The 23,874-nt window shown below is 53.0% G+C and overlaps 3 protein-coding genes and 1 long non-coding RNA gene across 7 annotated transcripts; 3 read left to right on the top strand and 1 right to left on the bottom strand.

Annotated features, from left to right (window-relative positions):
• Positions 1–1,728: 1,728 nt before the first annotated feature.
• DHDH (dihydrodiol dehydrogenase) lies at positions 1,729–9,555 on the top strand. Of its 2 annotated transcripts, none has more exons than XM_029924119.1 (7): positions 1,729–1,839; positions 2,227–2,338; positions 2,972–3,135; positions 5,487–5,739; positions 8,087–8,211; positions 8,980–9,154; positions 9,406–9,555. In XM_029924119.1, the coding sequence occupies exons 1-7, from the start codon at positions 1,750–1,752 to the stop codon at positions 9,513–9,515; spliced, it is 1,029 nt and encodes a 342-aa protein (XP_029779979.1). In that variant the 5' UTR covers positions 1,729–1,749; the 3' UTR covers positions 9,516–9,555. The 2 variants fall into 2 exon arrangements, with proteins under 2 accessions (XP_029779979.1, XP_029779980.1); XM_029924120.1 differs by having other exon boundaries at positions 9,001–9,154.
• Positions 1,860–22,060, bottom strand: LOC115279644. Of its 2 annotated transcripts, XR_003903550.1 has the most exons (3): positions 21,931–22,060; positions 10,156–10,242; positions 1,860–1,994 (listed from the first exon to the last, which is right to left on the bottom strand). It is a non-coding gene; the product is annotated as an uncharacterized LOC115279644 (long non-coding RNA). The 2 variants fall into 2 exon arrangements; XR_003903549.1 differs by lacking the exon at positions 1,860–1,994 and having other exon boundaries at positions 10,116–10,242.
• On the top strand, positions 14,917–18,596 carry BAX (BCL2 associated X, apoptosis regulator). Of its 2 annotated transcripts, XM_029924121.1 has the most exons (6): positions 14,917–15,022; positions 15,599–15,650; positions 15,742–15,888; positions 16,286–16,421; positions 17,874–17,978; positions 18,433–18,545. In XM_029924121.1, exons 1-6 carry the CDS (start codon positions 14,989–14,991, stop codon positions 18,535–18,537), a joined length of 579 nt encoding a protein of 192 aa, XP_029779981.1. In that variant the 5' UTR covers positions 14,917–14,988; the 3' UTR covers positions 18,538–18,545. The 2 variants fall into 2 exon arrangements, with proteins under 2 accessions (XP_029779981.1, XP_029779983.1); XM_029924123.1 differs by lacking the exon at positions 15,599–15,650 and having other exon boundaries at positions 14,931–15,022; positions 18,433–18,596.
• On the top strand, positions 21,550–22,918 carry FTL (ferritin light chain). Its single transcript, XM_029924124.1, has 4 exons — positions 21,550–21,881; positions 22,052–22,198; positions 22,465–22,590; positions 22,693–22,918. The coding sequence occupies exons 1-4, from the start codon at positions 21,780–21,782 to the stop codon at positions 22,843–22,845; spliced, it is 528 nt and encodes a 175-aa protein (XP_029779984.1). The 5' UTR covers positions 21,550–21,779; the 3' UTR covers positions 22,846–22,918.
• The last annotated feature ends 956 nt before the right edge of the window (positions 22,919–23,874 follow it).

Consider the following 23,874-nt stretch of genomic DNA (forward strand, 5'->3'; position numbering starts at 1 on the left):
ACTAATGTCTTTTTTTTTTAATGTTTTATTTATTTTTGATAGAGAGAGAGACAGAGCATGAGAGGGGGAGGGACAGAGAGAGAAGGAGACACAGGACCAGAAGCAGGCTCCAGGCTCTGAGCTAGCTGTCAGCACAGAGCCCGACGCGGGGCTTGAACCCACGAACGTGAGATCTGACCTGAGCCGAAGTCGGACGCTTAACCGACTGAGCCACCCCGGCGCCCCTGAACTAATGTCTTAATGACCATCTTCCCTGTCTTTTTTCTTTTTCATCACAGCAGTGATACTGTGTACTCAGTTTGTGTGAATTTGGAATCTCTGAGTCTGTGAAACTCAGATCTTACTTGGATGTCTACAAGGCAAGGGAAATGAATGGATTTGATATGGGTAAAGTTGCCCAGTCTTTGCCAATTGACTTAAAGAATAATAATTTGCTACATTTTGCAACAGGTAGATGCCATTGTAACCTCCGTTTTCCTGAAAAGGAAAGTGAGGCTCCAGAGGGAAATCCTTTGTACAAAGCTATACAGCTGGGTAGGGGCAAGGAGGGGTTGGGAGCCCATCAGCCTGGCTCCAGGGCTCCGAAGAAGCTGTATAGCCTGGTGTCTAAAACTATAATTTTGGGGTGCCTGGGTGGCTCAGTCTTTTGGGCGTCTGACTTTGGCTCAGGTCACGATCTTGCAGTTTGTGAGTTTGAGCCCTATATCGGGCTCTCTGCTGTCAGTTTGGAGCCCACTTCGGATCCTCTGTCTCCCTCTCTCTGTGCCTCTCCCATGCATGCTTGCTCTCTCTCTCTCAAAAATAAATAAGTATTTTTTAAAAAGTTATAATCTTTGGGAGCAGCCAATTTGCAAGTCCTCATATCCCATGTCTCTCTGGGGCTGCTTCTCCCTCTGTAAACAGGGAGCAGTAGAACATAGTTTGCACACCTAAGGTGAGAAATTAGAAATGAAAAAGTAAGGGGAGCCTGAGTGGCTCAGTCGGTTGAGCATCTGGCTCATGATCTCAGCTCAGGTCACGATCTCTGACTTTGTGAGATCCAACCCTGCCTTCGGCTCTGCACTGACAGCATAGAGCTGCTTGGGATTTTCTCTCTCCCACTCTCTGCTCCTACCCGGCTGGCTTGCACTCTCTATAAACAAACACACTTTGTAGAGAAAATGACGAAAGTAAAGCGTGGAGCCAGGGCCCTGGGCCACACCAGGCGTTCTAGAAATATTAGCGATTCTTATCTTTTCTATTATTATCTTGTCCCTCCCTCTGAACAATTCCCAAGGGTGTGCAGCTTTCTGAGCAAAAGGTTTGGGAGGAAGAGGAGGGACAGCCCCTAAGGGTCGAAGGTGACAAGAAAGAAAGCCCGTCTTGGGGCGCTTGGCTGTCTCAGTCCATAGATCATGAGACTCTTGATCTCTGGGCCCAGTGTCTACTAAGGAGTTTACATAAGAAAAAAGTGTAAAAAAGCCCTTCCCCTTTTGTTCGTGGCGAGCAGTCTCCTGCGGAGTACAAAGTATTTCTGGTCCCACCCACCGCAAGGCGGAGCCAACGGTGCGCTCTTCCAATGGGGATGCTAGATTTAAATAACCTCCTCCTTTGCATTGGGACTGGAGGGGCTCACAAGCCTATTGGCCAATGAGAAGTGGCGTAGGGGCAATGGGGGCGGAGAAATGACCATGCAGCCTGGTGGGCGGGGCGTCTGGCTTTAAATTTCCAACAGGAGGAGGCTGGACTCTGGGTCCCTGCGTTTTTGCGATGGCGCTTCGCTGGGGCATCGTGTCGGCCGGCCTTATCTCCAGCGACTTCACGACTGCGCTGCGGACGCTGCCTCGCTCCGAGCACCAGGTCCACACTCCCTCCGGAATCCTGTGGAAGAGCAGACCGGGGAGCCGGACTCCTGGGTCTGAGGGAGGAGGGAGTTGGGGTTCCCTACTCCTTTCTCCACTTGTGTTCTGTGAACTCCAGTTTCGTCAAGTTTGGGAGGGTTTTGTTCTGAACTACTGTGAAGAGAAAAAATGTAGGTATTAAGGGGTTAAATAATTGCTTGTTCAGATCTCTCTTTCCCAGGACCCGTGTCCAGCCCTCCCCTACCCCTTCCCCAGGACCATATCTACCAGCCTCTGCCCTGGGAGATATTTTATTCCGGAGCCTTCTCCATCACCTCCTCCCATCCACCTGCCCCGCACCTGCGCCCATCCCAGCCCCTCAAGTCTGACCCTAGCGTCCCTCCAGGTGGTGGCGGTAGCAGCCCGCGACCTGAGCCGGGCGAAGGAGTTTGCGCGGAAATATGACATCCCCAAGGCCTATGGGTCATATGAGGAGCTGGCCAAAGACCCGAATGTGGGTAAGTGGCAAGAGCATCTGAGGCTCCCGCGGCGCTGCCTCTAGGCTGCTCCGTAGGATAAGCAAGGCTCTGCGGGACGGGCCAATCCCTGTGTGCTTCTGGAAGGATCTGGGCCTGGGAGGCAGAACTATAAAAACGGGTTTGGTCTGGGATTAGCGGTCTAGTATGAAATTGCATGTAGGGTTCGGGCCTCCGCGGTATGGGAGGGGCTTGAGTTTCTAAAAGAGCCGGTTGAGGCTTTCAGTAAGCTGCTGTGTTCTGATGGCCCGGATGGAGAGGTAGAACAGTGTCGTTGCTCCTGGCTGGAATCAAGCTGCCTCGACTGGCCTTGTCCTCTTCTGCTTTCCCTTCTCAGTCTCCTCATCTGTAAAACGGGCAAAATAATAGTATCTACCTCTTGGTGCTGTTGTGACAAATGACTTAATGATAATTTTGGAAGGCTGGACATAACCTAAAGGAAAGAGTTCAAGTAGAGAATGGTTAGCTCCTTCCTAGGTTAGCCCCTCGGTAATGGGAGACTAGGTTTGACCACTGGGTAGGACTTTGCCCTTGGTCCTAGGTCCTAGGTGCTGGGGGCGGGGACACTACTTTGTGGGCGGGGCTTCTGATCTCTTGATCTCCCTTCCACACTAGAGGTGGCCTACATTGGCACTCAGCACCCGCAGCACAGGGCCGCGGTGCTGCTATGCCTGGCAGCGGGCAAGGCCGTCCTGTGCGAGAAGCCCATGGGCGTGAACGCTGCGGAAGTTCGAGAAATGGTTGCCGAAGCCCGATCCCGAGGTCTCTTCCTTATGGAGGTGAGGGTGCGACCTTCCACCCTCCAACGTAGCCCCTCTTGCCCTGACCAAAATGGTTGCCAGTGGACGTTTTTGGAAGAACACAAAGGAAGGGTTTGTCAAGAATTAGGTCGTCCACAGAGTGAACTGGGGTTGGTGTGTTTTCTAGGACGTGGTTGAGCAAGGCCGTGGAACCTACTAGCAACATCTATGAGGAGGGAGAGCCATTGCTTGTGGCCGTTAGCAAACATGGCTGCCTGAAAGATCCTTCCTTTAGCTTTTCAGAGAAAGATGCCAGTGGTGAAAGTGGCACAGACTAGCAACGGGCTTAGTTTGGGTGGAATCCCAAGGAGAGCGGTCAGAAGGACCAGGGCACTCCTACCAACTCTCGAGGCCAAACTGCCTTTGTTTTTGCTCTTGTCAGACTTGGCCACTCATAGGGGCCATTTGAGTATGGAATGCCAGTAATTTAAAAAGAATTTTTTTTAATGTTTTATTTATTTTTGATACAGAGAGAGACAGAGCATGAGAGGGGGAGGGGCAGAGAGAGAGGAGACACAGAACTGGAAGCAGGTTCCAGGCTCTGAGCTAGCTGTCAGCACAGAGCCTGACTCGGGGCTTGAACCCATGAACGTGAGATCTGACCTGAGCCAAAGTCAGAGGCTTACACAGCTCAGCCACCCAGGCGCCCCGGAATGCCAGTAATTAAGATGGCTGCCAAATGGCAATAGACAGTACCAGCAGTGAAGATGGCCACCAAATGACCTCTTGGCTCTTAACTGCTACCTTGCTGTAGGTTCTGCCAGTAGTGGCAACAGCTGCCTCTTACCTCCCCTCCATGTTCTATCCAGCTGCCCTGTGCCCAGTGTTGCTCTGCAAAGTCCCCTATGCCTCAGAAATAGATGGTCGGGATTTATTATGGTTCCTCAGTGCTTCTGGTTCTCACTGTGCCTGCTCGGTGCCAAAATTCTGAATGTATTACTTCCTCATCGTTTTTGGCACCTTTACATGCCAATATGTATAGGGGTGTGTGTGTGTGTGTGTGTGTGTATATATATATATATATATATGAGCCAATATGTTCCAAATTGAACCCTAGGCACCGGGGATTCATAACATGTAGGATATAGGCTCAGATTTCCACAAGCTCCAAGGTCTGCTCTGGTCACAGAAACGGGCTGTCCCGATGCCCAGCTGCATGGACTTCCGTGGATACAGTATCAGGCAGATGAGATAGCACGGGGCACCAGCCCAGCGGAGGGGATGGTCAGGGAAGATTCCTGCAGGTAGGGACTGACCTGAGCCTTAAAGGAAAAGTAAACTGCACAGGTATATGGGCCGGAGGGTGAGAGCAGAGTGAAGACTTGCAGATTTCGCCTATTGAGTGTGAACTTGACCTTGGACAGGCTTTAGAGTCGGGGGACTCTAGACTTCTCACCAGTTCCTAGCTCTGTGATCTTGGGCAAGTAATTAGACCCAGCTGAGCCTCGGTTTTCTCATCTATAAAATGGACATCCGATAGTTACCTGGCAGGAACGTTGGGAGGAATCATTATTCAAAGTATGTACAGTGTCTTTCCCCTGATACGGACTCAGTAAATGGGGGTTGACAATAGCCATTGGGGAGCCAGGAAGGGGCCTGGGCAGGGGTGAGGCAGGGTCAACTCTAGGAGAAGGAAAGGTGCCTGTTGGGGCCAGGTTGGGGTTGGTCTGAATTGCGGCGGGGAGACTGTGTGTATTCATTTGCCGGGGATCCCATTACAAAGTACCGCCTCAGATCGCGTGGCTTAAACAACAGATTTATTTCCTCCTACTTCTGGAGGCTAGAAGTCTAGAAGGTGTCAGCACGGTTGGTTTTTCCTGAAACCTCTCTCCTTGGCTGGTAGATGGCCGTCTTCTCCTTGTGTGTCTAATGTGGCCTTCCCGGGTGTGTGGCTGTCCTAACCTCTTCCTGTTGGATTAGGGCCCACCATGATGGCCTCATTTTAACTTAATTATCTCTTTAAAAACTCGGTCTCCAGATACATTCACCTTGGGAGGTACTGGGGGGGGGAGGTTAGGATCTCAACATGAATTTGGTGGGGGGCGCAGTTGAGTCTGTCACATTGGGAGACTGGGGTAATGGTCCAGCTGAGAAAAGACAAGGCTAGAGCTGGTACTGGGGGGATGGAGGGGAGAGGACGGGGCAGGGAGAGTAAGGCGCACAACTTGGGGACTGACGGGTTGTGCAAGGAAGGGGAGGGGTCTCGTTTGGCTATGGGACCCCCTCAAGATTGGGCTCCAGAAGGGAGAGGAACCGGTTGGCTACCTCCTGGGTCCTGACGCCTTTGCTTCCTTTTCAATGGCCCTGCTCTCTCCCTCTGTGGTGTGCAGGCCATCTGGACCCGCTTCTTCCCTGCTATGGAGGCTCTGAAGTCGGCTGTGTCTCAGGGAACGCTGGGGGAGCTCCGGGTGGCTCGGGCAGAATTTGGGAAGGACCTCACCCACGTGCCCCGGGCTGTAGACTGGGCCCAGGCTGGCGGTGGCCTACTGGACATCGGCATCTACTGTATCCAGTTCATCTCTATGGTCTTTGGCGGGCAGAAGCCAGAGAAGATTGTAGCCATGGGAAGGCGCCATGAAACAGGTACGGTCTATCCCAGACTATATGATGGTGGTAAGAGTCATCCTCTCTCGCCAGGAGCCCTGAGCTGGGACTTAGTCTCCTAGCCCATGAAAATCAGTTAGATGTCTGGAGGTAACTTCTTCCTGATGTCGAAGAGGATCAGACTTGAGAGTGTGGGCAGGCTCCGTCCTGATATTTGCTGCGTGATCTTAGCCAAGGGACTCAACATCTCTGAGTCTTGGGTTACTGATAAAATGTCGAGAATAAGGGTCGTCATAGGGGCGCCTGGCTGGCTCAGTCGGTAGAGCATGCGACTCTTGATCTTAAGGTTCTGAGTTTGAGACTCATGTTGGGAGTAGAGACAGGAAGGGAGGGAGGGAGGAAGGAAGGAAGGGAGGGAGGGAGGGAGGGAGGGAGATAATAATAATAGGGTTGCCATAAAGAGTTCATAAGGAAATCTTTTCAGCTAGCTAGTTTGGCCTCGTGCAGCAAAAAGGAGGCAGGACGCAAGTGCAAGTGTTTTTCAAACTTTCACTTGTCCCTTGTTTGCTCGTCCCTTGTTCACGGCCCAAAGCCAGCCCCGATTTCAGAGGTGGGCCAATAGAATACACCTCTTGATGGAAGGAGCCACAAAGTCCATTGAGGAAGGGTAAGGAGAGGGATTCTGTGTCCATCTTTGCAAACAGTACCCCGGGAGGCAATGCCTAACCTAGAAAATACTTATGGGTGAAGGTCACACTTTAAAAAACCTTCTCAAGCTAATATCTGGCCAACTTTTAGGCTAAATAGTAGCTCTAAAAACATTCTATTTACCAGGGTGCCTGGGTGGCCCAGTTAGTTAAGTGTCTGACCCTTGGTTTTGGCTTGGGTCAGGATCTCACGGCTCATGAGTTCAAGCCCCATGTGGGGCTCCATGCTGACAGCTCAGAGCCTAGAGCCTACTTCAGATTCTGTGTCTCCCTCTTTCTCTTTGCCCCTTTTTGCTCGCTCACTGTCTGTCTGTCTCTCTCTCTCTCTCAAATATAAACATTAAAAAAATTTTAAACTAATTTATAAATAAATAAATAAAAACAGGTTCTATTTATCAAGTGCCTCCTCTGCATTAAGGTTATTATAGGCATGATCCCTCCCCCAAGACAGATATATTGCACTTGCTCCCATTTTACAGATGAGGAAAGTTGAGTTGCAGACAGGGAAAGTGACTTATCCAGGCTCACACGGCAGATCCAGGTTAAGGACTTGGGCTTCTCTGGAACCACAGAGAACTAGGTCAGCAGGTTCTCCTGTCAGTGGGATGTGTGGTGTGTTCCCGAACCAGGCTGCATTCCCTGTTTAATGCTTACATAGCACTTACTGTAAGAGCTCTGAGTGGTTTGTGTGTTTTACATCATTTCATTAATACTCGTAATCACTTGTATGAGACAGTTTCCATGATCCCCATTTTATTAAAAAAAATTTTTTTAAGTTTATTTATTTATTTTAAGAGAGCCAGTGAGTGAGCAGGGGAGGGGCAGAGAGAGAGAGAGGGAGAGAGAGAGTCCTCAGCAGATACTGTCAGCACAGGGGGTTCGAACTCACAGACCACGAGGTTATGACCTGAGCCAAAATCAAGAGTTGGACGCTTACCCAACTGAGCCACCCAGGTGTCCCCTCTGTTATCCCCATTTTATTTTATTTTATGTGTAAATATTTATTTTTGAGAGAGAGAAAGAGAGCATGCATGCACATTAGTGGGGGAGGGACAGAGAGTGAGGGAGACAGAGAATTCAAAACAGCGCAAAGCCCTGTGTGGGCTTGAACCCACGACGTGTGTGATCATGCCCCGAGCTGAAGTCAGAGGCTCAGCCAAGCCACCCAGGCACCCCTATTATCCCCATTTTAGAGCTGGAGAAACGGAGTCTCCCAAACCCATACCACAGGTATTTGCAGAGAAGGCTCTGAGGCTCTGAGTCGTTCAGTCTCTCCCTCTTGTTCCCTTATCTTGGTAACAGATTTCCTGAGATATAATTCACACACCATGTCATCTATTCACTCAAAAAGCGCAATTCCATAGTGTTAGTATATTCACAGAGTTGTGCATTTCACGTGATCAATTTTAGAATATTTCATCACTCAAAAAAAACAACACCACAAAATAACCCAAAGATCCACCCCCTCCCAATCCTCCCATCCCCCCAGCCGGAAGCAGTCACTGATCTCTCCTGTCCCAGGGATCTGCCCAATTTTGCACACTTCACACAGGTGGGATCCGACAAGAGGCCACCTTTTAGGTCTGGCTTCTGTCGCTTAGCTGCGTTAGAGATGAGATCCCTTGCCCAAGGTGCCCTGGGCAGGCTCTGAGGCTTCCCCTGTGCTGTGCCTTCCCCAGGTGTGGACGACACGGTCTCTGTGCTCCTCCAGTACCCAGGAGGCGTCCACGGCTGCTTCACCTGCAGCATCACTGCCGAGCTCTCCAATGTGGCCTCTGTGAGCGGCACCAAGGGCATGGCCCAGGTGAGGCATGACCGGCCACGCCAGGGCAGGCCCAAGTGCTGGGAGCCGTGGCCCGTGGTCACAGGAGTGGCCCGCTGTGACTGCTGGAGCTGGTGTGGGCAGAACCGGCCTTTGCCCACCAGCCTATGGGATGGGTTTGGACCTCGGCTTCTTCCTGACCGTGAACTTAGTCTGCCAGGGATCCTTAGGCCTCAGGAGAAGCCATTATTGGCCGTGCTTCGAGGGCAGTTGTGGCCTTTGGGACAGCTTCCAGGACGGGATCTGAGCAGGACCAAAGAGCGGCTTCGTTGGGCTTCGTGGGGCCCTGTCGCTAGAAAGAAATCCTGTTCTAAGCGGAAGAGTTTGGACCTTGCCCCAGACTTGAACTGCAAAGTTTGGACCTCGCCCCAGGCCACATCTCTGTTTCCAGTGTGGCCTGGACTGGGGTGCGGAAATGATAGAGGCTTCCCGGGACTCTGGGGCCCGGAACTCAAGTCACCTAGTAGATAAGATGGTGCTGGATTATCTGAGTCTCCTCCTTGCAAAGGGGATTCACTCATGTATGAAGATCAGCTGTCTTCACTAGGCCTAAGCATCCGGGGAGAGAGGGGTTTGCTGCTGGGGACATGGACAGACAGGCTGCTAGCGGGACAGTCATGCTGGTGAGAAACAAACTCCCAGTGGGGGTGGGGGTGTTACCCTCCTGGGGTAGGAGGGTAACCAGGCCACCAGGTGGGAGCCGGGGGTCCCTGAACATCAGTAGGCTGGACCCCCCCCCCCCCCCCGCAGCCAACACTCATCTGCCCCCAGATCCTCAGCCCATGCTGGTGCCCAACAGAGCTGGTGGTGAAGGGAGAGCATAAGGAGTTCCCGCTGCCCCCTGCCCCGCACAAGGAATTAAACTTTACAAATGGAATGGGCATGACTTACGAGGCCAAGCATTTCCGGGAGTGCCTACGAAAGGGTAAGGACTTGGAGGATGGGGTGAGAGGGTGGCTGGGTGGAGAGAGGCAAGCCTGGTAGGGGAGGTGGGCCACTCCCCACCCCGCGGCCACTCTCAATAGCTCTCTAGAACTACAACTCCCAGGACCCCCTGGGGGCATCCCAGCTGCTCAACCCACGTGTTACTTTTATGCCTCATGGGATTCTGGGGATGGTAGTTCTTTCGACTTTGCTGTGCGAGTAGGAGGGGTCCCTAACTGTACTCTCCCCCAGGCCTGAAGGAAAGTCCTGTGATCCCCCTGGCGGAAAGTGAACTCCTGGCTGACATCCTCGAGGAGGTGAGGAAGGCCATTGGAGTCACCTTCCCCCAAGACAAATGCTGATGTGTGCCTCGAATAAATAAAGGCATGGTTCTCACAGAAATCTTGGCACTGGTGGTTTGGTGGGAGTTGGAGCAAGCCCACCCATTCAAGGGGTCACTCGTGAGTAAATTTGGTAGAAGGAGGTGGGGAGGAGGAGGAAGGCAGAGTCAGGACCACACTTCTCACAAGTTTTTGGAGCAGACACCTGTGGGCAGATCCTTGGTTTGCCTACCATAGACTCTGTGACCTCAGGCAAGGAATAGGGTGGGTAGGAGGTATCCCCAACTGCACTCTCCCAGTCTCTCCCTGCCCCTGTCTCCTCGTCAGCAAAGGAGAGAGATAATACCAACCACCCTCCAGGGAGGAGTAAATGCCATCAGCCCCCAGTACAGTGGCTCAGTCAGTTAGGCGTCTGACTTCAGCTAAGGTCATGGTCTCGTGGTTTGTGAGATCTAGTCCCGCATCGGGTTCTGTGCTGACAGCTTGGAGCCTGGAGTCTGTGTCCTTTTCTCGCTCTGCCCCTCACCTGCTCATGCTGTGTGTGTCTCTCTCTCAAGAATAAAAAACATTTAAAAAAGTTTTTAAATTTAAAAAAATGCCCTAACACATACACAACATACGTAACCTCATGACATTCATTGTCAAAAACTAGTCACACGACCTTGGTGAACCACAGAGAGTCCAGGAAGTTCAATTCTGCCAGTTTCTAGAAGATGGAGACAGATACATCAGGTTTGGACGAATAATTCTGTGGGCAAATGAGAGAGACTAGATGTCAATCAAATGAGTTTTCTATTTCAGGCCCCTTTATACATCATTCAGGTATCACTACATTGGTTTCAGCCTTCTGTTTGCTTGGCTTCAATCTTTCGTGTGGCAAACATGGCTAGAGGTCCCTTTAATCACATACCATAGGAAACTTCACTGGACCCATGGCTGCCCAGCTAAAGACTACATTTCCCAGGCTCCCTTGCAACTAGGTCATGTGACATGAATAGATTCTGGCCAATGGAATGTGTGCAGCATGGGAGTTTCGGCCTTTTTTAGGCAAAGAGGAAGGCTTCCCTTTGAACCTCTCCTTTCTTGGGACTAGAGTAGATATGTTGGGCATTGGCGTGTCCATCTTCCACTGAGAGATGGAAGCCGTGTGTTGGAGATGGTGGGTAAAAGGATAGAAGAAAGACACGATCATGGAGGTAGGCAGGCCCCGAGATCCACAGGGCGAGTTGGCGAACTGGAGACCCAGGAGGGCCGATGCTTAGTTCCAGTCCAAGTCCAAAGGCCTGAGTGCCAGGACAGCTGATGGTACAGATCTCAGCAGAAGGCAGTGAGCAGGAGATCAGGAAGAGCTGATGTTTCAGTGTGAGTCTGAAGGCAGGAAAAAAGCCCATGTCCCAAGTCCAAGACAGACAGACAGAATTCTTCCTCCCTCTGAGGAGTGTCAGCCTTCATCTGATTGGATGGGCTCATCTGCATTAGGGAGCATAGTTTGCTTTACTAAATCACCAATTTTTTAATGTTTTTTATTTATTTTTTTGAGAGACAGAGAGAGTGTGAGCAGGGGAGGGTCAGAGAGAGAGGGAGACACAGAATCTGAAGCAGGCTCCAGGCTCTGAGCTGTCAGCACAGAGCCCGACGTGGGGCTCAAACCCACGAACTGTGAGATCATGACCTGAGCCAAAGCTGGACACTCAACCAACTGAGCCATGCAGGCACCCCCTAAATCACCAATTTAAATGTTAATCTCACCCAAAACACCCTCCCAGAAACATCCAGAATGGTTAACCAGATATCTGGACACCCTGTGGCCCAGTCAAGTTGACATAGAAAATTAAGCAGGCAGTCCCTGACACCAGAAATTCACTCCCTGTTAATGTCACCAGGAACTGCATATTCTTGGATTGTTTGTTACATGAGAGGTCAATCAACTTCATTGTTATTTAAGGCACTCTACATTAGCCTTTGATAAAGCAGGTGAATTGGTGTGCTACTTTACATTTTCCAAAGATATCTCCTGTCCCCACTTACTTCCCCCATTAAGAGTTGGAGTCTAGGGGGCCCTGGGTGACTCAGTCGGTTAAGTGTCCGGCTTTGGCTCAGTTCATGATCTCACAGTTGGAGGGTTCACGCCCCATGTCGGGCTCGGTGCGGACAGCTCAGAGCCTGGAGCCTGCTTCACATTCTTTGTCTCCCTTTCTCTGCTGCTCCCCCACTTGTGCTCTGTTTCTGTCTCAAAAATAAATAAATTATATATATTTTTTAAAAGTTGGAATCTAGTTCCTCATTCCCTGAAAATGGAGGGTGCTCATGACTCACTCGTAACTCTTGCAACACGGATGCTGCATGACTTGGGAGGCTGGCAAGAAAGGCTGTGCAGTTTCTTCTTTGTTCGCAGAAATACTTTTGAAACCTTTGGCCATAACACCAGTAGTTCAGCTGTCCTGAACCCACCAAGCCACAAGGAAGCTCAGACGAACCCACACCGACACTGCATGGAAAGCCTTGAGACTCCATAAGGATGGAGATGCTCAATGAGCAGGTCCAACGGCCTCGGCCTCTGGCCTTCCAGCGCCAGCTCCTGTCCAAAAAACACTGAGCAACCCAGCTAAGCCCTTCCTGACGCCATTACCCACGGGCCTATGCAAGATAGTAAGATGTTGGTCGTGGCTTTAAGCTGCTAATGCTCTGGGCTGATTGTTACCCAGCAATAGCTAACCAGAACAAATGCTATTACAATTTTTACGACATAAGAGATTCATTTTTAATATGTCTAAGCAATACCAGAACCCCCAAGTCCTAGCCATTATCCTCCACCCCCCAAAAATTCCCTAGGCCAGTCTCCAGGGCCCGCTGCCCTTGAATAACTTAGCGCCACAATGTTACTTCTCTCCTGCACTTCCCTTCCTTGGTACACCAAGGGCTCCTCCTTTCCTGGAGCGGGGAGGGGAGAGAGAAAGAAACGGAATCTGAAGCAGCTCCAGGTTCCACGAGAGCCACGAGATCATGACCTGAGCTGAGGTTGGACGCTTAACCGAGCCGCCCAGGCAACCTGAAGCTGCACTCTCTCTTATGAATTAACTCTGGAAATCACCGCTGTCATTTCCACAATATGCTACTGACCACACTGGTTACCCTGTTCAGCGCGGGAGGGCCCTCCAAGGGGCATGAATGTACCTGGGAAGTAAAATCACTGGGGACCATCTTGGAGGAGGGTCTCACAGTTCCAGTGTAGCATCCTTGTTATTATAAAGTTTTGACTTCAGAACTAGCTAAAAAGTTTTCAGGACCCCTGAGTGGCTCAGTTAGATAAGCATCCAACTCATGATTTCGGCTGAGGTCACAATCAAAAAGTTGTGGGATTGGGGCGCCTGGGTGGCTCAGTTGGTTGAGCCTCCAACTTCGGCTCAGATCAGATCTCGCATTCGTGGGTTCGAGTCCCGCGTCAGGCTCTGTGCTGACAGCTAGCTCAGAGCCTGGAGCCTGCTTCCGGTTCTGTGTCTCCGTCTCTCTCTGCCCCTCCCCCTCTCATGCTCTGTCTCTCTCTGTATCAAAAATAAAATAAAACATTAAAAATTTTTTTTTAAAAGTTGTGGGATCAAGCCCTGTGTGGAGCCTTCTTGAGATCCTTTCCCTCTCCCCTGCTCGTGCTCTCACGCTCTCAAAAAAATAAAATAAAAAGTGTTCCCGCTCCTGCTCAGCGGCCGCACTGTTTAGAGGTCAGCAGTAAAAAAGTCCTTTCTTCTCTGTAATTAAGGCAAAGGCAGGGCTAATTCACTGGGCTGAAGTAACAGGCGCAGATAAAGCTAGCTTCAAAGTTAATAGGAAACACTATTTCCCCCAAGGACATGCTTTCTCACTCACAGAGAAACTTTGTTCCCTAAAATCGTAGAGTGTTGAAAATTTCCATCAGTAAAAACGAAACAGCCCACTCTTGCCTGAAACAGAGTAGCAGCCTCAATGTCCAATCCAGGTGCAGAGCCTCACATAATGGGTTTAGGGACCCCTTTACATCTAGATCCATCTTGTAGTTTCCAAGGACTCAAGACTCAGATTCCTTTTCACTCTGCGCCTGGTGTTGCCCTACGTACCATTCCTGCAAATCCTGAAAGAACTCTACCTTTTCCTTTGTCAAAATGCCCCAAGGTTTCTCTCTTGTGTGGTCTCCATCATTGCAATGGGTTTGTAATACCCAAGATTTCTTTATCGTCCCCCAAAACCCAGAAACCACCAGGGAGACCGAGTCCCGCATGCAAAAGCAAAGGGCTTTATTACGGGTTTAGGCTCGCTGGGGCCTAAACTCGGGCTCACAGACTTTACTGGGGTGGTGGATCCATGCTGAGAGCCCCGAACAAAGGCAGGGCAGGGCTTTTATGAGTTTGGGAAGGGGGAGTTACAGGAGATTGTGACACAGGTACAGCGACCCAATCATTATTATACAACAGGTTTATCCAATTACAATATTTAGAGTGTTAACCAATCAGAGTAGACCCAGGACCCTCACATAGGGTATAACTAGCCTTAAGCACTAGGCCTGCCCTTAGGAATGTTAAGGGTATTCCAAGGGTGGTCCCTCTTGCCTTGGGCAATGTGTCCCCTTCTAGTGTCTCAAACCTGTGTCCTTACAGGTCAATAAACTTGACTTTGTCAGACTATGTTCCTCCTGGTGTTAGGCTGATGTCCTAGGACTCCTATAATCCTTTTTTGCTATGGCTCCCAGCCAACCTCGGGACAGAGGTCCCTTCTCTTATATGTTCCCCCCACTTCATTATCTGACCCAACCTATTTTCGAATCTGAATTCTCGTGTCCTCTTCTTTTTAAAAGGAGATATGATTTCCACGCAGTAAAGTGCACATTTCATAAGTACAGTTCCATGAATTCTTCAACATGTGTATCCCCAAGTGATCACCACCTAGATCAAGATTCAGCACATTCCAGACACCCCAGGTGCCTGCCTTGGGGCCCCTCTCTGTTCATACTCTGCCAATCGGCCACCACAGATTAGTTTTGCCACTTTTTGAACTTCGTATTCCTTTTATTTTCACCAAAACAACTCACAGACTCTAATCGTCTAAAACGTCCTGCCTCAATGAATGATATATTTGGCCTCCGATGTTCCTTCTGCCCTGGGAAGGGCTTAAATTCCATCCGAAACTTCCGAAAATACTGCATGAATGAATGAATGAATGAATGAATGAATGCATGAATGAAAGAAAGTTACAACTGCGACCGAAGGGTAGAAGGGCGCCAGACCGGTTCTTACCAGGAGGTGCAGATTAGATAGTCACGTGACAAGGGCCCAGGCTCCCCCAGGAGATGAGACAGGTGCCGTCACGTGACCCAACATCCCTGCGGGGCGACATCCCCCGCGCGGGCCGCCATTTTGCGGGGCGACCACGTGAGTGGACGCACGCTCAGCGGGGCGCTCACGTGACCAGGGGCGTGCTGCGGCCGCCCGGGCGGACCCGGCGAGAGGCGGCGGCGGGAGCGGCGGTGATGGACGGGTCCGGGGAGCAACCCAGAGGCGGGGGTGAGGCGGGAGGCAGACGGGCGGGAGGAGGGCGAGCCCCCTCGCCGGCCGGCCCCACGATCCCTCCTGCCGGTCTTGGGGCCGTGCGATCTCCAAGCACTGCGGGGCAGAAACTCCCGGATCGGGCGCTGCCAGCTTCCAGCCCCCTCCCTCCTCGGGGGTTCCTGGCTCTCTGGCCTCCGCGCCCTGATTCCCTCCTGCCTGGTGCTCTCGGACCCCCGAGAACCTGGAGACCCCAGAACCCCAGCCCCGGGGCAGGCCCGGGCTTGTCGCCGGCACCACTTCCTGGTGGGAGGGGCGGGTCTCTCCTCTGCCCCCTGGCCTGAGGGGTCTGGATGTGTGAAGTGTTCCCTCAGTCGCCTCCGCCGGAAGAACGCAGGATACCGGCCGAGGCTCCCTGCCCTTTTCTCCATCAGGGACTCAGCTGTCCGGGCCCCTAGGCACTATATCTACCAGGGACCCAGAAATGCAGGACCCCCTAAGGTCGTCCTCCCTCGGAGATCATGAGCCACCCCAGTTCCCTGGATCCCCTAGAACCCAAGAGTCCAGGCACCTCTTCCCTCCTTTCTCCTTTAGGGCCCACCAGCTCTGAGCAGATCATGAAGACAGGGGCCCTTTTGCTTCAGGGGTGAGTTTGAGGTGTGATTATTGCCGAGTGGATTGGAGGAGTTGATGCCCTGTTCTGATTCTGCACCCCCCACACTCCCTTCCCACTCTAGTTTCATCCAAGATCGAGCAGGGCGAATGGGGGGAGAGACACCCGAGCTGGCCCTGGAGCAGGTGCCCCAGGACGCGTCCACCAAGAAGCTGAGCGAGTGTCTCAAACGCATCGGAGATGAACTGGACAGTAACATGGAGCTGCAGAGGTGTGGCCCCTGGGCCCCGGGACTCCAGCCACTGGTCCCCTTCTCCCTCACATCCCCGGAGTCCCGGCTCTCGGGCCCCTCTTCCCCTGGGCCTGGAGTTCAGATCCACAGTCTGCTACTCCCTCAGAGCCAGGCATCCAGGGCCCCACCACTATACTCAGCTCCCTGGCCGAGGAGCCCCTCGATCTCTGGGCTACTGGACCCCTCCTCCGGGAGTCATTTTCCCCACGTTCCTAATGTCCGTCTGGTCCCACTCCCCCAGGTTGGCCCCTCTTTCTTGTGACCGCCTAACTCGGGCCTCCCCTTCCTTGTCTTTGGTGTGAGGCGGATGCTGGAGTCTCCACCACACTCTGCCCAGTCTTCCCTCGGCAGCGCTGGCTTTTCCTCTTTCCTGCAGGATGATTGCAGCCGTGGACACAGACTCCCCCCGCGAGGTCTTTTTCCGGGTGGCAGCAGAGATGTTTTCCGATGGCAACTTCAACTGGGGCCGGGTTGTTGCCCTTTTCTACTTTGCCAGCAAACTGGTGCTCAAGGTGGGCGGCCGCCGGGCAGTGGGCCCCCAGGGATGCTCCGCTCAGACCTAGAAGGACCTGGGAGTCGTGAGGTCAACCCCTGTGGCAGCTCCACGGAGCGCACAGGGAACAGAGAGGGCTGCGGGCTGGTTTGGCCCCTTCAGTTACCCCTGCAGCCCCCAAGACACGGCACCCAACGAAGTGGGCTGGGTCCCTGCTCTCGTGGAGCCCTCGGTATCTGATGAGTGCTGAGAGAAGCAAACTAGGGTGATGTCATTGTGTAAAGTGGTGGGGAAGGGCTTCCAAGAGGGGATGACCTCAAAGCCAAAGTTGCAGCAATCTGTGAAGATCAGGGCAAAGGACCTGTAGGGCCATAGCAAGTGCAAAGGCCTTGAGGCAGGCCCCAGGCTGATGCGTTGAGGTCGGGGAGGGTCGGGCAGGGGATGAGGGCAGGTTGTGAGGGGCCCACCGGGACACCACAAGGATGTTAGCTTTGCTCCGAGTGAGATGCGAGTGACTGACTTGCTGGTTCTAAACAAGAGAGTGAGGCCGCCTGATTTATAAATCTAAAGGAATGTTCTAGCAAGTGAAATGTTAATTGTACAATCTAGGCGGCAGGTGTATGGCTATGTAAAATTCTCTTAACCTTTCTATCAGAAGGGTATCATGGTAAGATATGGGGGGGAGCAGAAGCCCGACAGCATTTTTCTGGCCATTGTGGGTAGAAAAGAAAGATTATGAGGCACAACCTGGGAAGTTGGGAAGGGGTGGACCTATAATAGCCTCCCTCGATGAGGACTGACCCGGATTCTGGTGGTAGCAGTGGAGGCTGGGGTGGGGGGAGCCGATTTCTTAAGGTGTTTGCCAGAGTGAGCTGATAGGGCTTGAATGTTGGAGGTGAGGTGTACAACAGGGAAGAAGCAGCCGGAGAGAGGGAGGGAAGGGGAAGTTCAGGTTGTTGGAGAGTCATGGGCAGGGGGGTATGGCCAGTCCTGCCTAGCGTGAAAGTCAGAAGACCCCTCTCTGGAGAATGACATCAAACCTGACATTAGAGCTTTGAGGGAGGAGTAAAAATTTGCTTGGTTGAAGCCTGTTTAGGTAGAAGAATCAGCATGTGCAAAGGTCCTGAGGCAGGGAAGAGTTGGTGGGAATGAAGATGTGGAAGAAGGTAAATGAGACACAGAAAAGAAGTGGAAAATTGGAATGCGATCAAGTCAGAGCCTTCATACAGGGCCTTGAGGGCTGAGCTATGCCTTTTGGTCTTTACCACCTGGGGAGCCATGGAAGGTATGTGAGCAGGGCAGTTGACAGAAAAAGATCCAGTTAACAATCTATGAAGCTCATTCTGATTATGAGTGGAAAAGAGACTGCAGTGGGGCAGGAGGGGAGGCAGAGGTGAGAAAGGCATGGGGCCACTGTCCCCAGACTGTGGGGGCAAGGCTCAATCCCTAAGGCCTATTCTGCTCCCTGCAGGCCCTGTGTACCAAGGTGCCCGAGCTGATCAGGACCATCATGGGCTGGACACTGGACTTCCTTCGAGAGCGACTGCTGGGCTGGATCCAGGACCAGGGTGGTTGGGTGAGGCCCCTAAACCCCTTCCCCTACTACTCTGAGACTCCTGAGCCCTCCTGAGCCCAACACAGTGTTGCCCTCCCTGACTCTAGATCATCAGATGGGGTCTGTAATGCATTTCCTCACATGTCTGACCAACTCCTTGATTCATCTGGTTTCCACTGACCTCTTGTGACCCCTGACCTCTTGTTGACCTCTGACCTCTCGGTGACCCCCTGACCTAACTAGTATCTGCTATTCTCCCTGGTGCCTCCACTTCCCCTGGAATCCGTCAAATTTTTTGAAAACCTTTTTGAAAAACCTCCAGCCCCAACTCTTTCGTATCCATTCATCTTAGGCCCTTACTCCACTCATGCCCTTTGACCTCTCCCTGGCCCCTCTCCCTCCCCAGTTCCTCAGGTGCTGGCTCAGGGGCTCCCCCTTGGCCCAGCTGCCACGTGACTGGTGTGTCTGTCTACAGGATGGCCTCCTCTCCTACTTTGGGACACCCACGTGGCAGACAGTGACCATCTTTGTGGCCGGAGTGCTGACTGCGTCACTCACCATCTGGAAGAAGATGGGCTGAGGCCACCAGCTGCCTTGGACTGTGTCTTTTCTGCATAAATTATGGCATTTTTCCGGGGAGGGGGGTGGGGATTGGGGGTCCTGGGCATTTTTCTTACTTTTGTAATTATTGGGGGTGGGGTGGGGGGAGGAGTGGTCTGGGGGGCGGTCAATAAACCTCTTTTGGGCCACACTTCGGAGTCTGAGTCACTGAGCCCCCTCCCGGGCTGTCACAGGAGACCAGGCTTCGTGTGCTGACAACTCTTTTGAAGGAACCCAGTGCCCTCTGGGTGGGCAAGGGTTAGGTCTCTGCTGCGCCCCCAAGAGCCCGCGGTGGCGAGGGGACCGAAGAGTGCCCGTGCTGAGGCCTCTGGTGCTGGTGCTCCCAGGCAGCGAGGGGCAAGACCTCAGACAGGCAGTGGAGTCCGGGCCGGAGAACAGGGCGGCAGGCACTGGGGAACTAGGCCTGGGAAGTTTCCAGCATAAGGGAGCAGAGGGTTGTACACTTACTGAGGTGGAGAATGGGGGAAGGGCAGGACTCCGGGCTCTAGAGCCCTGTGGGGAAGCTGCTGGAAGTCAGTAGGCTGGGACCAGTAGGTCCAAGGGAGAGGTCAAGGCCTCAGCTTGGGCTATGTGGACCGAGAGGAGGGGACAGGACTGGATGGGCTGGGGGTGGGAGGGACGGCTGGCCTAATGAGTGGGCAGGGCCCTCCCGGAGAACAGGTTCTAGTAAAGAGAGGCCTAATTGACACAAAAGAGGAAATCAGAGATTGAAATCACTTAGTCACAAAGCCTGTTGTCTCTTCTCTCTAGGTCTTTCTGTCCTCTGTCTCCGGGCCTCTTGTCTTACCCCGTCCCCTATCTACCCCTCACCCCTAACATCTGGGTCCTTCAAATCCTCCCCCGCTTCATCTCCCTCTACCGGTGCACATTTCCAGAGCCACCCCTCTCTGCAGGTGGGACCTGGTGGAGGCCAAAGGTCTTTAGGCTGAGGTATGAAATTTGGTGAATGAGTAACTCAGGCCCCGTTGTGACTGTGCCTGGGGCAACTGCCCCTCCCCCAGAGACACCCAGTCAGGAGAGAGCTGTCAGACAGATAAGATAGCAGTGAAGGGAGACCGGTCACTGCCCAGAGAGAGGGGACAATATGGCCACAGGCGGGAGCAGCCCAGGGAAAACCGCAAGGGAACTAAAAAGACCGTAAGAGGGGCGCCTGGGTGGCTCAGTCGGTCAAGCCTCCGACTTTGGCTCAGGTCAGATATCACATTCGTGGGTTCGAGCCCCGCGTCGGGCTCTGTGCTGACCGCTAGCTCAGAGCCTAGAGCCTGCTTTCAGATCTGTGTCTCCTTCTCTCTCTGCCCCTCCACCTCTCATGCTCTGTCTTTCTCTGTATCAAAAATAAATAAAACATTAAACATTAAAAAAAATAAAAGACCGTAAGATGACACACTGGAGGTGACACCCTGGGCGGGGGAGGGGACAGACTTGGATCCCAGCCAGGTCTAGTTTCCAGAGTCCCAGCCAGTCTGCAGTCTGGCGGGATGTGAGGTCAGTGGCCCCACCCCGCCCCCCTGCCTGAGACCCTTAGTGCTGAGTTCAGCATGACTCAGCACCGCTGCTCTCCCAGCCACTGGCCAGGGGGGGGGGGGGGCCCTTGAGGACCCCAGATACCAGCCTGCTCCAGCATTTCGTGCATCAGAGAACACCTGGCCTGGGCTGCTTGGAGTGCTCCCTCCCACCCCCTGCCAAGCGGGCCTCAGTGGCTTTAGCTCCTCCTGCTCAGCCCGCTGGCTACCTCCATTAGGGCACTGAAATGGGTTCAAGTTCCTGTCTTTGTCTCCTTTGCCCCCCACACCTCCACCCCCTTTGCCACGATGGGGAACTCCTTGACGGCAGATTCCCGGTGGGAGCGAGCTCTGCCTCCAGACACCAGCCTGGAACGGACACGCTTAAAAAATGCACATTGGTTAAAGACACATCCCATCCACAGGTTCCCCAGACGCTCCTTGTTTCCCCAGGATCCCGGGCTTCTCTTTGGGACTCTGAAGAAGCATGTTAGGCAAGAGAGCGACAATGTAAGAGAGACTGCTTCAGACCCAAAGAGAATTCCAGAGTCTCTGGCCGCCCTGAGAAAAGTCTCCAGGAAATGCAGCCTCACAGAGACCCCAAAGCTTGAGTGTCATTCCCCCCAAGATACTCCAAGTGGCCCAATCTTTCAAAGGGTCCAGAGGGCTCTCCAAGTCCTCCTACCTCTTAGAAAGACCCCTGCTAGGCTTCTAGAATTATCCCTCTCCTGTATTACAGGGGGGATGGAGGGGGGATGACCTCAAGAACAACGGTCCTTTTAATTTTACAGATCACTTCATCACCCTAAAGACCCCTAACCCTCCTAGGGGAAGATTCCAGAAAGTATGGACTTCACTGTCAGCTCTAGGGTTACAGAAATTGCCGATCTTTGGGTGAATCCCAGGGCTCCAGGTCCCTCTCTCAACCCATCTATTAGAGAGATACCCGAAGATTCCAGAAATATCTCACCGCACCGCCTTCCAAACTTCTTAATGATCCAGGGACCCCTTATCTTCCAGAGCAAACCCCAGTCATCTGGAGATATCCGCACCTCTGAGGAACCTCCAGGGCGCCAGAAAGATCCATGCTCTAAGACACAACCCCAGAATCCAACCTACTTGCCTGAGACACTCCAAAGACCCGAGAATCATAATTTTCCAGGGCTCCCACTGTCCCCATTAATCTTCCACCTACCAGAAAGACACCCCCAGAATCCCTTGACTGTCCAGAATCAGCCCCAGGACCCTTGCACCCGGTAACCTCCCCACCCCCATTTCCCCATTTCACAACAGCCTCGCGCACTGGCGCGTGACCTCCCCCACCTCTGGGCGGGCATCTGGGAATCCTATCAACTCGGATTGGTCAATCGCGGGCTCCAAGCCCCGCCCCCCGACACCGCAGATTGGCCGATCACTCTCCCCTGAACGCCCCACCTCTGAGGGCCCGCGCGCTATAAAAGAAGACGCCCTGGCCACGGCCTCTCGCAGTGTGCCCGGCGGTCCTGCGGATCTGTCTCTTGCTTCAACAGTGTTTGGACGGAACAGACCCAGGTACGCCCTACTACCAGCCTCCGACCACCCTCCAGCCTTTTTTCCAGTCGCAACATCAACGTCAATCAAGCCATCTTCTTGCCCATCGTCTGCCTTCGGGACCAGCCAACACCCGATTTTGAACTTAGCTCCTCGTTACCGACCAGCCATGACCTCCCAGATTCGTCAGAATTATTCCACCGAGGTGGAGGCCGCCGTCAACCGCCTGGTCAACGTGCATCTGCGGGCCTCCTACACATACCTCTCTCTGGTGAGGGTCCCCAGGACGCCCCCTGCCCAAGTTTCCCCCAAGTGCGCACCTCTGGCCTTCTGCGCACGCGTTGGCCTTCTTTGTTCTGTTGGGTAGTCGGGGGGCGGAGTCGGGGCGCCTGGCCAGCCTTTCTTCCCTCTAGCCCGTGTTCGTGCCATCTCTTCCCGCAGGGCTTCTATTTCGACCGTGACGATGTGGCTCTGGAGGGCGTGGGCCACTTCTTCCGCGAGCTGGCTGAGGAGAAGCGGGAGGGCGCTGAGCGTCTCCTGAAGATGCAAAACCAGCGCGGCGGCCGCGCCCTCTTCCAGGACGTGCAGGTAAATAGCGCGCGGGCAGCGGACTACATATCCCAGCAGCCCGCGCGCGCGTGCGTAACGGGTTAGGCACTGCGAGGGCTTCTGGGCGATAGTGTTCCACGTTTGTGTGGCTCAAAATGGAGGCGCTCCCTGTTTTTCCGAAGACGTAGCTGTCCACACTGCAATGTGGTTTCTTCGCATGGGGAGTTGTAGGAGACTGGGGGTGATAAAGGCGAGTTCTTAGCTATCGGAGAGTCTAGTCCTGAGCGCTCTGTCGTCTGATACAGAAACCGTCCCAAGATGAGTGGGGTAAAACCCTCGACGCCATGGAAGCCGCCCTGCTTCTGGAGAAGAACTTGAACAAGGACCTTTTGGACCTGCATGCTCTGGGTTCTGCCCGCGGAGACCCTCATGTGAGTAATCCCCTTCATCCGCGTGTACTTGGGCAAATTTCCTTTTGAGCCTTATTTCCGCGTTGACCGACAATGTTTTCTCTTCTCTTGCCCCCCACCCAGCTCTGTGACTTCCTGGAGAATCACTTTCTAAATGAGGAGGTGAAACTCCTCAAGAAGATGGGCGACCACCTGACGAATCTCCGCAGGCTGTCCGGCCCCCAGGCTGGGCTGGGCGAGTATCTCTTCGAAAGGCTCACCCTCAAGCACGATTAGAAGCTTCTGGAGCCCAGCAGCCTCTTGAGAGGGCCCCTCTGGTATCCCCCAGGTGCCAGAGCTTGTGCCCGAGTCTCTCCTTGCAGCCACTAGGCAGCTTTTTAAGCCTGGAGCCCTTTCCCAAGCCGTGGACCAAATGAAAATAAAGCTTTTTGCAGCAACTGGTGTTTTGGTGTGTGTGTGTGTTATGTTTTGCTTGTGATGGTGTTGGAAGTGAGGTGGCGATTTTCACAAGGCTCCTAGCTGGACCACCTCGTCAGGGAGAGGTGTTGGCCCCACATCTTTGCTGTTCTGGAAGGCCAGATCTTGCCCAGGGTGTGGGGCTCAAAACAGAAATGGGATGTAAAATTTGGGGCTAAATTCTCCAGGTGGGGACTGAAGAAGCTTGAGGCTTAGCAGGCAGCCACTGGGCCAGGCTACAAAACTATGAACTTTGACCCCCGGACCCTTCTGCTTCTGGTAGAATCTGAAGAGGAAATGGCTCCTGGACATCAGTTCTGACACTCAGCGCCTGTTGTCCCCACACTTCGGTGGCCACTCATGGTTCCTCCTCGGGTGGGGGACTTCTGCGTCTATCAGGAACGCTGTGGCTAACAGGAAGGATGATCACATGCACATCCAGTTTTCTCCTCCCCTGAAATGTGACTGGCTCGGTGATGCACTCTACTGAAGAGTGGAAGCGGACAAGAAAGATTTTTCCCAAGAATAGCGCCATTCAGGGGGGCAGTAGGGCTAAAGTCCAAAGGCCAGGGTCCTAGGAACGCATTCTAAGCTAGTTCAACAACTTTTTGCAATGATGGGAACATTCTATCTGCACTGCCTAATGGGGCAGCCACAGCACTACAGAGGAATCTGGTTCATTTAAACCTAAATAGCCACACAAGGCTTTGAGGCTGCCCGCTAGGTCTCTCCCCCTGCCCCAGCGACAGCCCCTTTCTGCAACAGGACTTGAGCCAAATGTTTGCCAATTGCAAATCCCAACTGAATGAGGTCCTTTCCCTTGGAATAAAACTAGGTTCTAGAACAGCA

The sequence above is a fragment of the Suricata suricatta genome, chromosome 16 (genome assembly GCF_006229205.1).
Source record: "Suricata suricatta isolate VVHF042 chromosome 16, meerkat_22Aug2017_6uvM2_HiC, whole genome shotgun sequence".
Lineage (NCBI taxonomy): Eukaryota > Metazoa > Chordata > Mammalia > Carnivora > Herpestidae > Suricata > Suricata suricatta.

Coding starts and splice junctions, on each gene's coding strand:
- DHDH (XM_029924119.1), top strand. CDS start 1,750: ATGGCGCTTCGCTGGGGCATCGTGTCGGCCGGCCTTATCTCCAGCGAC. Junction 3,136..5,486: donor GAGGTCTCTTCCTTATGGAG/GTGAGGGTGCGA, acceptor TGTGGTGTGCAG/GCCATCTGGACCCGCTTCTT. Junction 8,212..8,979: donor GCACCAAGGGCATGGCCCAG/GTGAGGCATGAC, acceptor CCCCCCCCGCAG/CCAACACTCATCTGCCCCCA.
- BAX (XM_029924121.1), top strand. CDS start 14,989: ATGGACGGGTCCGGGGAGCAACCCAGAGGCGGGG. Junction 15,023..15,598: donor GGAGCAACCCAGAGGCGGGG/GTGAGGCGGGAG, acceptor TTTCTCCTTTAG/GGCCCACCAGCTCTGAGCAG. Junction 17,979..18,432: donor TCCAGGACCAGGGTGGTTGG/GTGAGGCCCCTA, acceptor GTCTGTCTACAG/GATGGCCTCCTCTCCTACTT.
- FTL (XM_029924124.1), top strand. CDS start 21,780: ATGACCTCCCAGATTCGTCAGAATTATTCCACCGAGGTGGAGGCCGCC. Junction 21,882..22,051: donor CCTACACATACCTCTCTCTG/GTGAGGGTCCCC, acceptor CTCTTCCCGCAG/GGCTTCTATTTCGACCGTGA. Junction 22,591..22,692: donor CTGCCCGCGGAGACCCTCAT/GTGAGTAATCCC, acceptor CCCCCCACCCAG/CTCTGTGACTTCCTGGAGAA.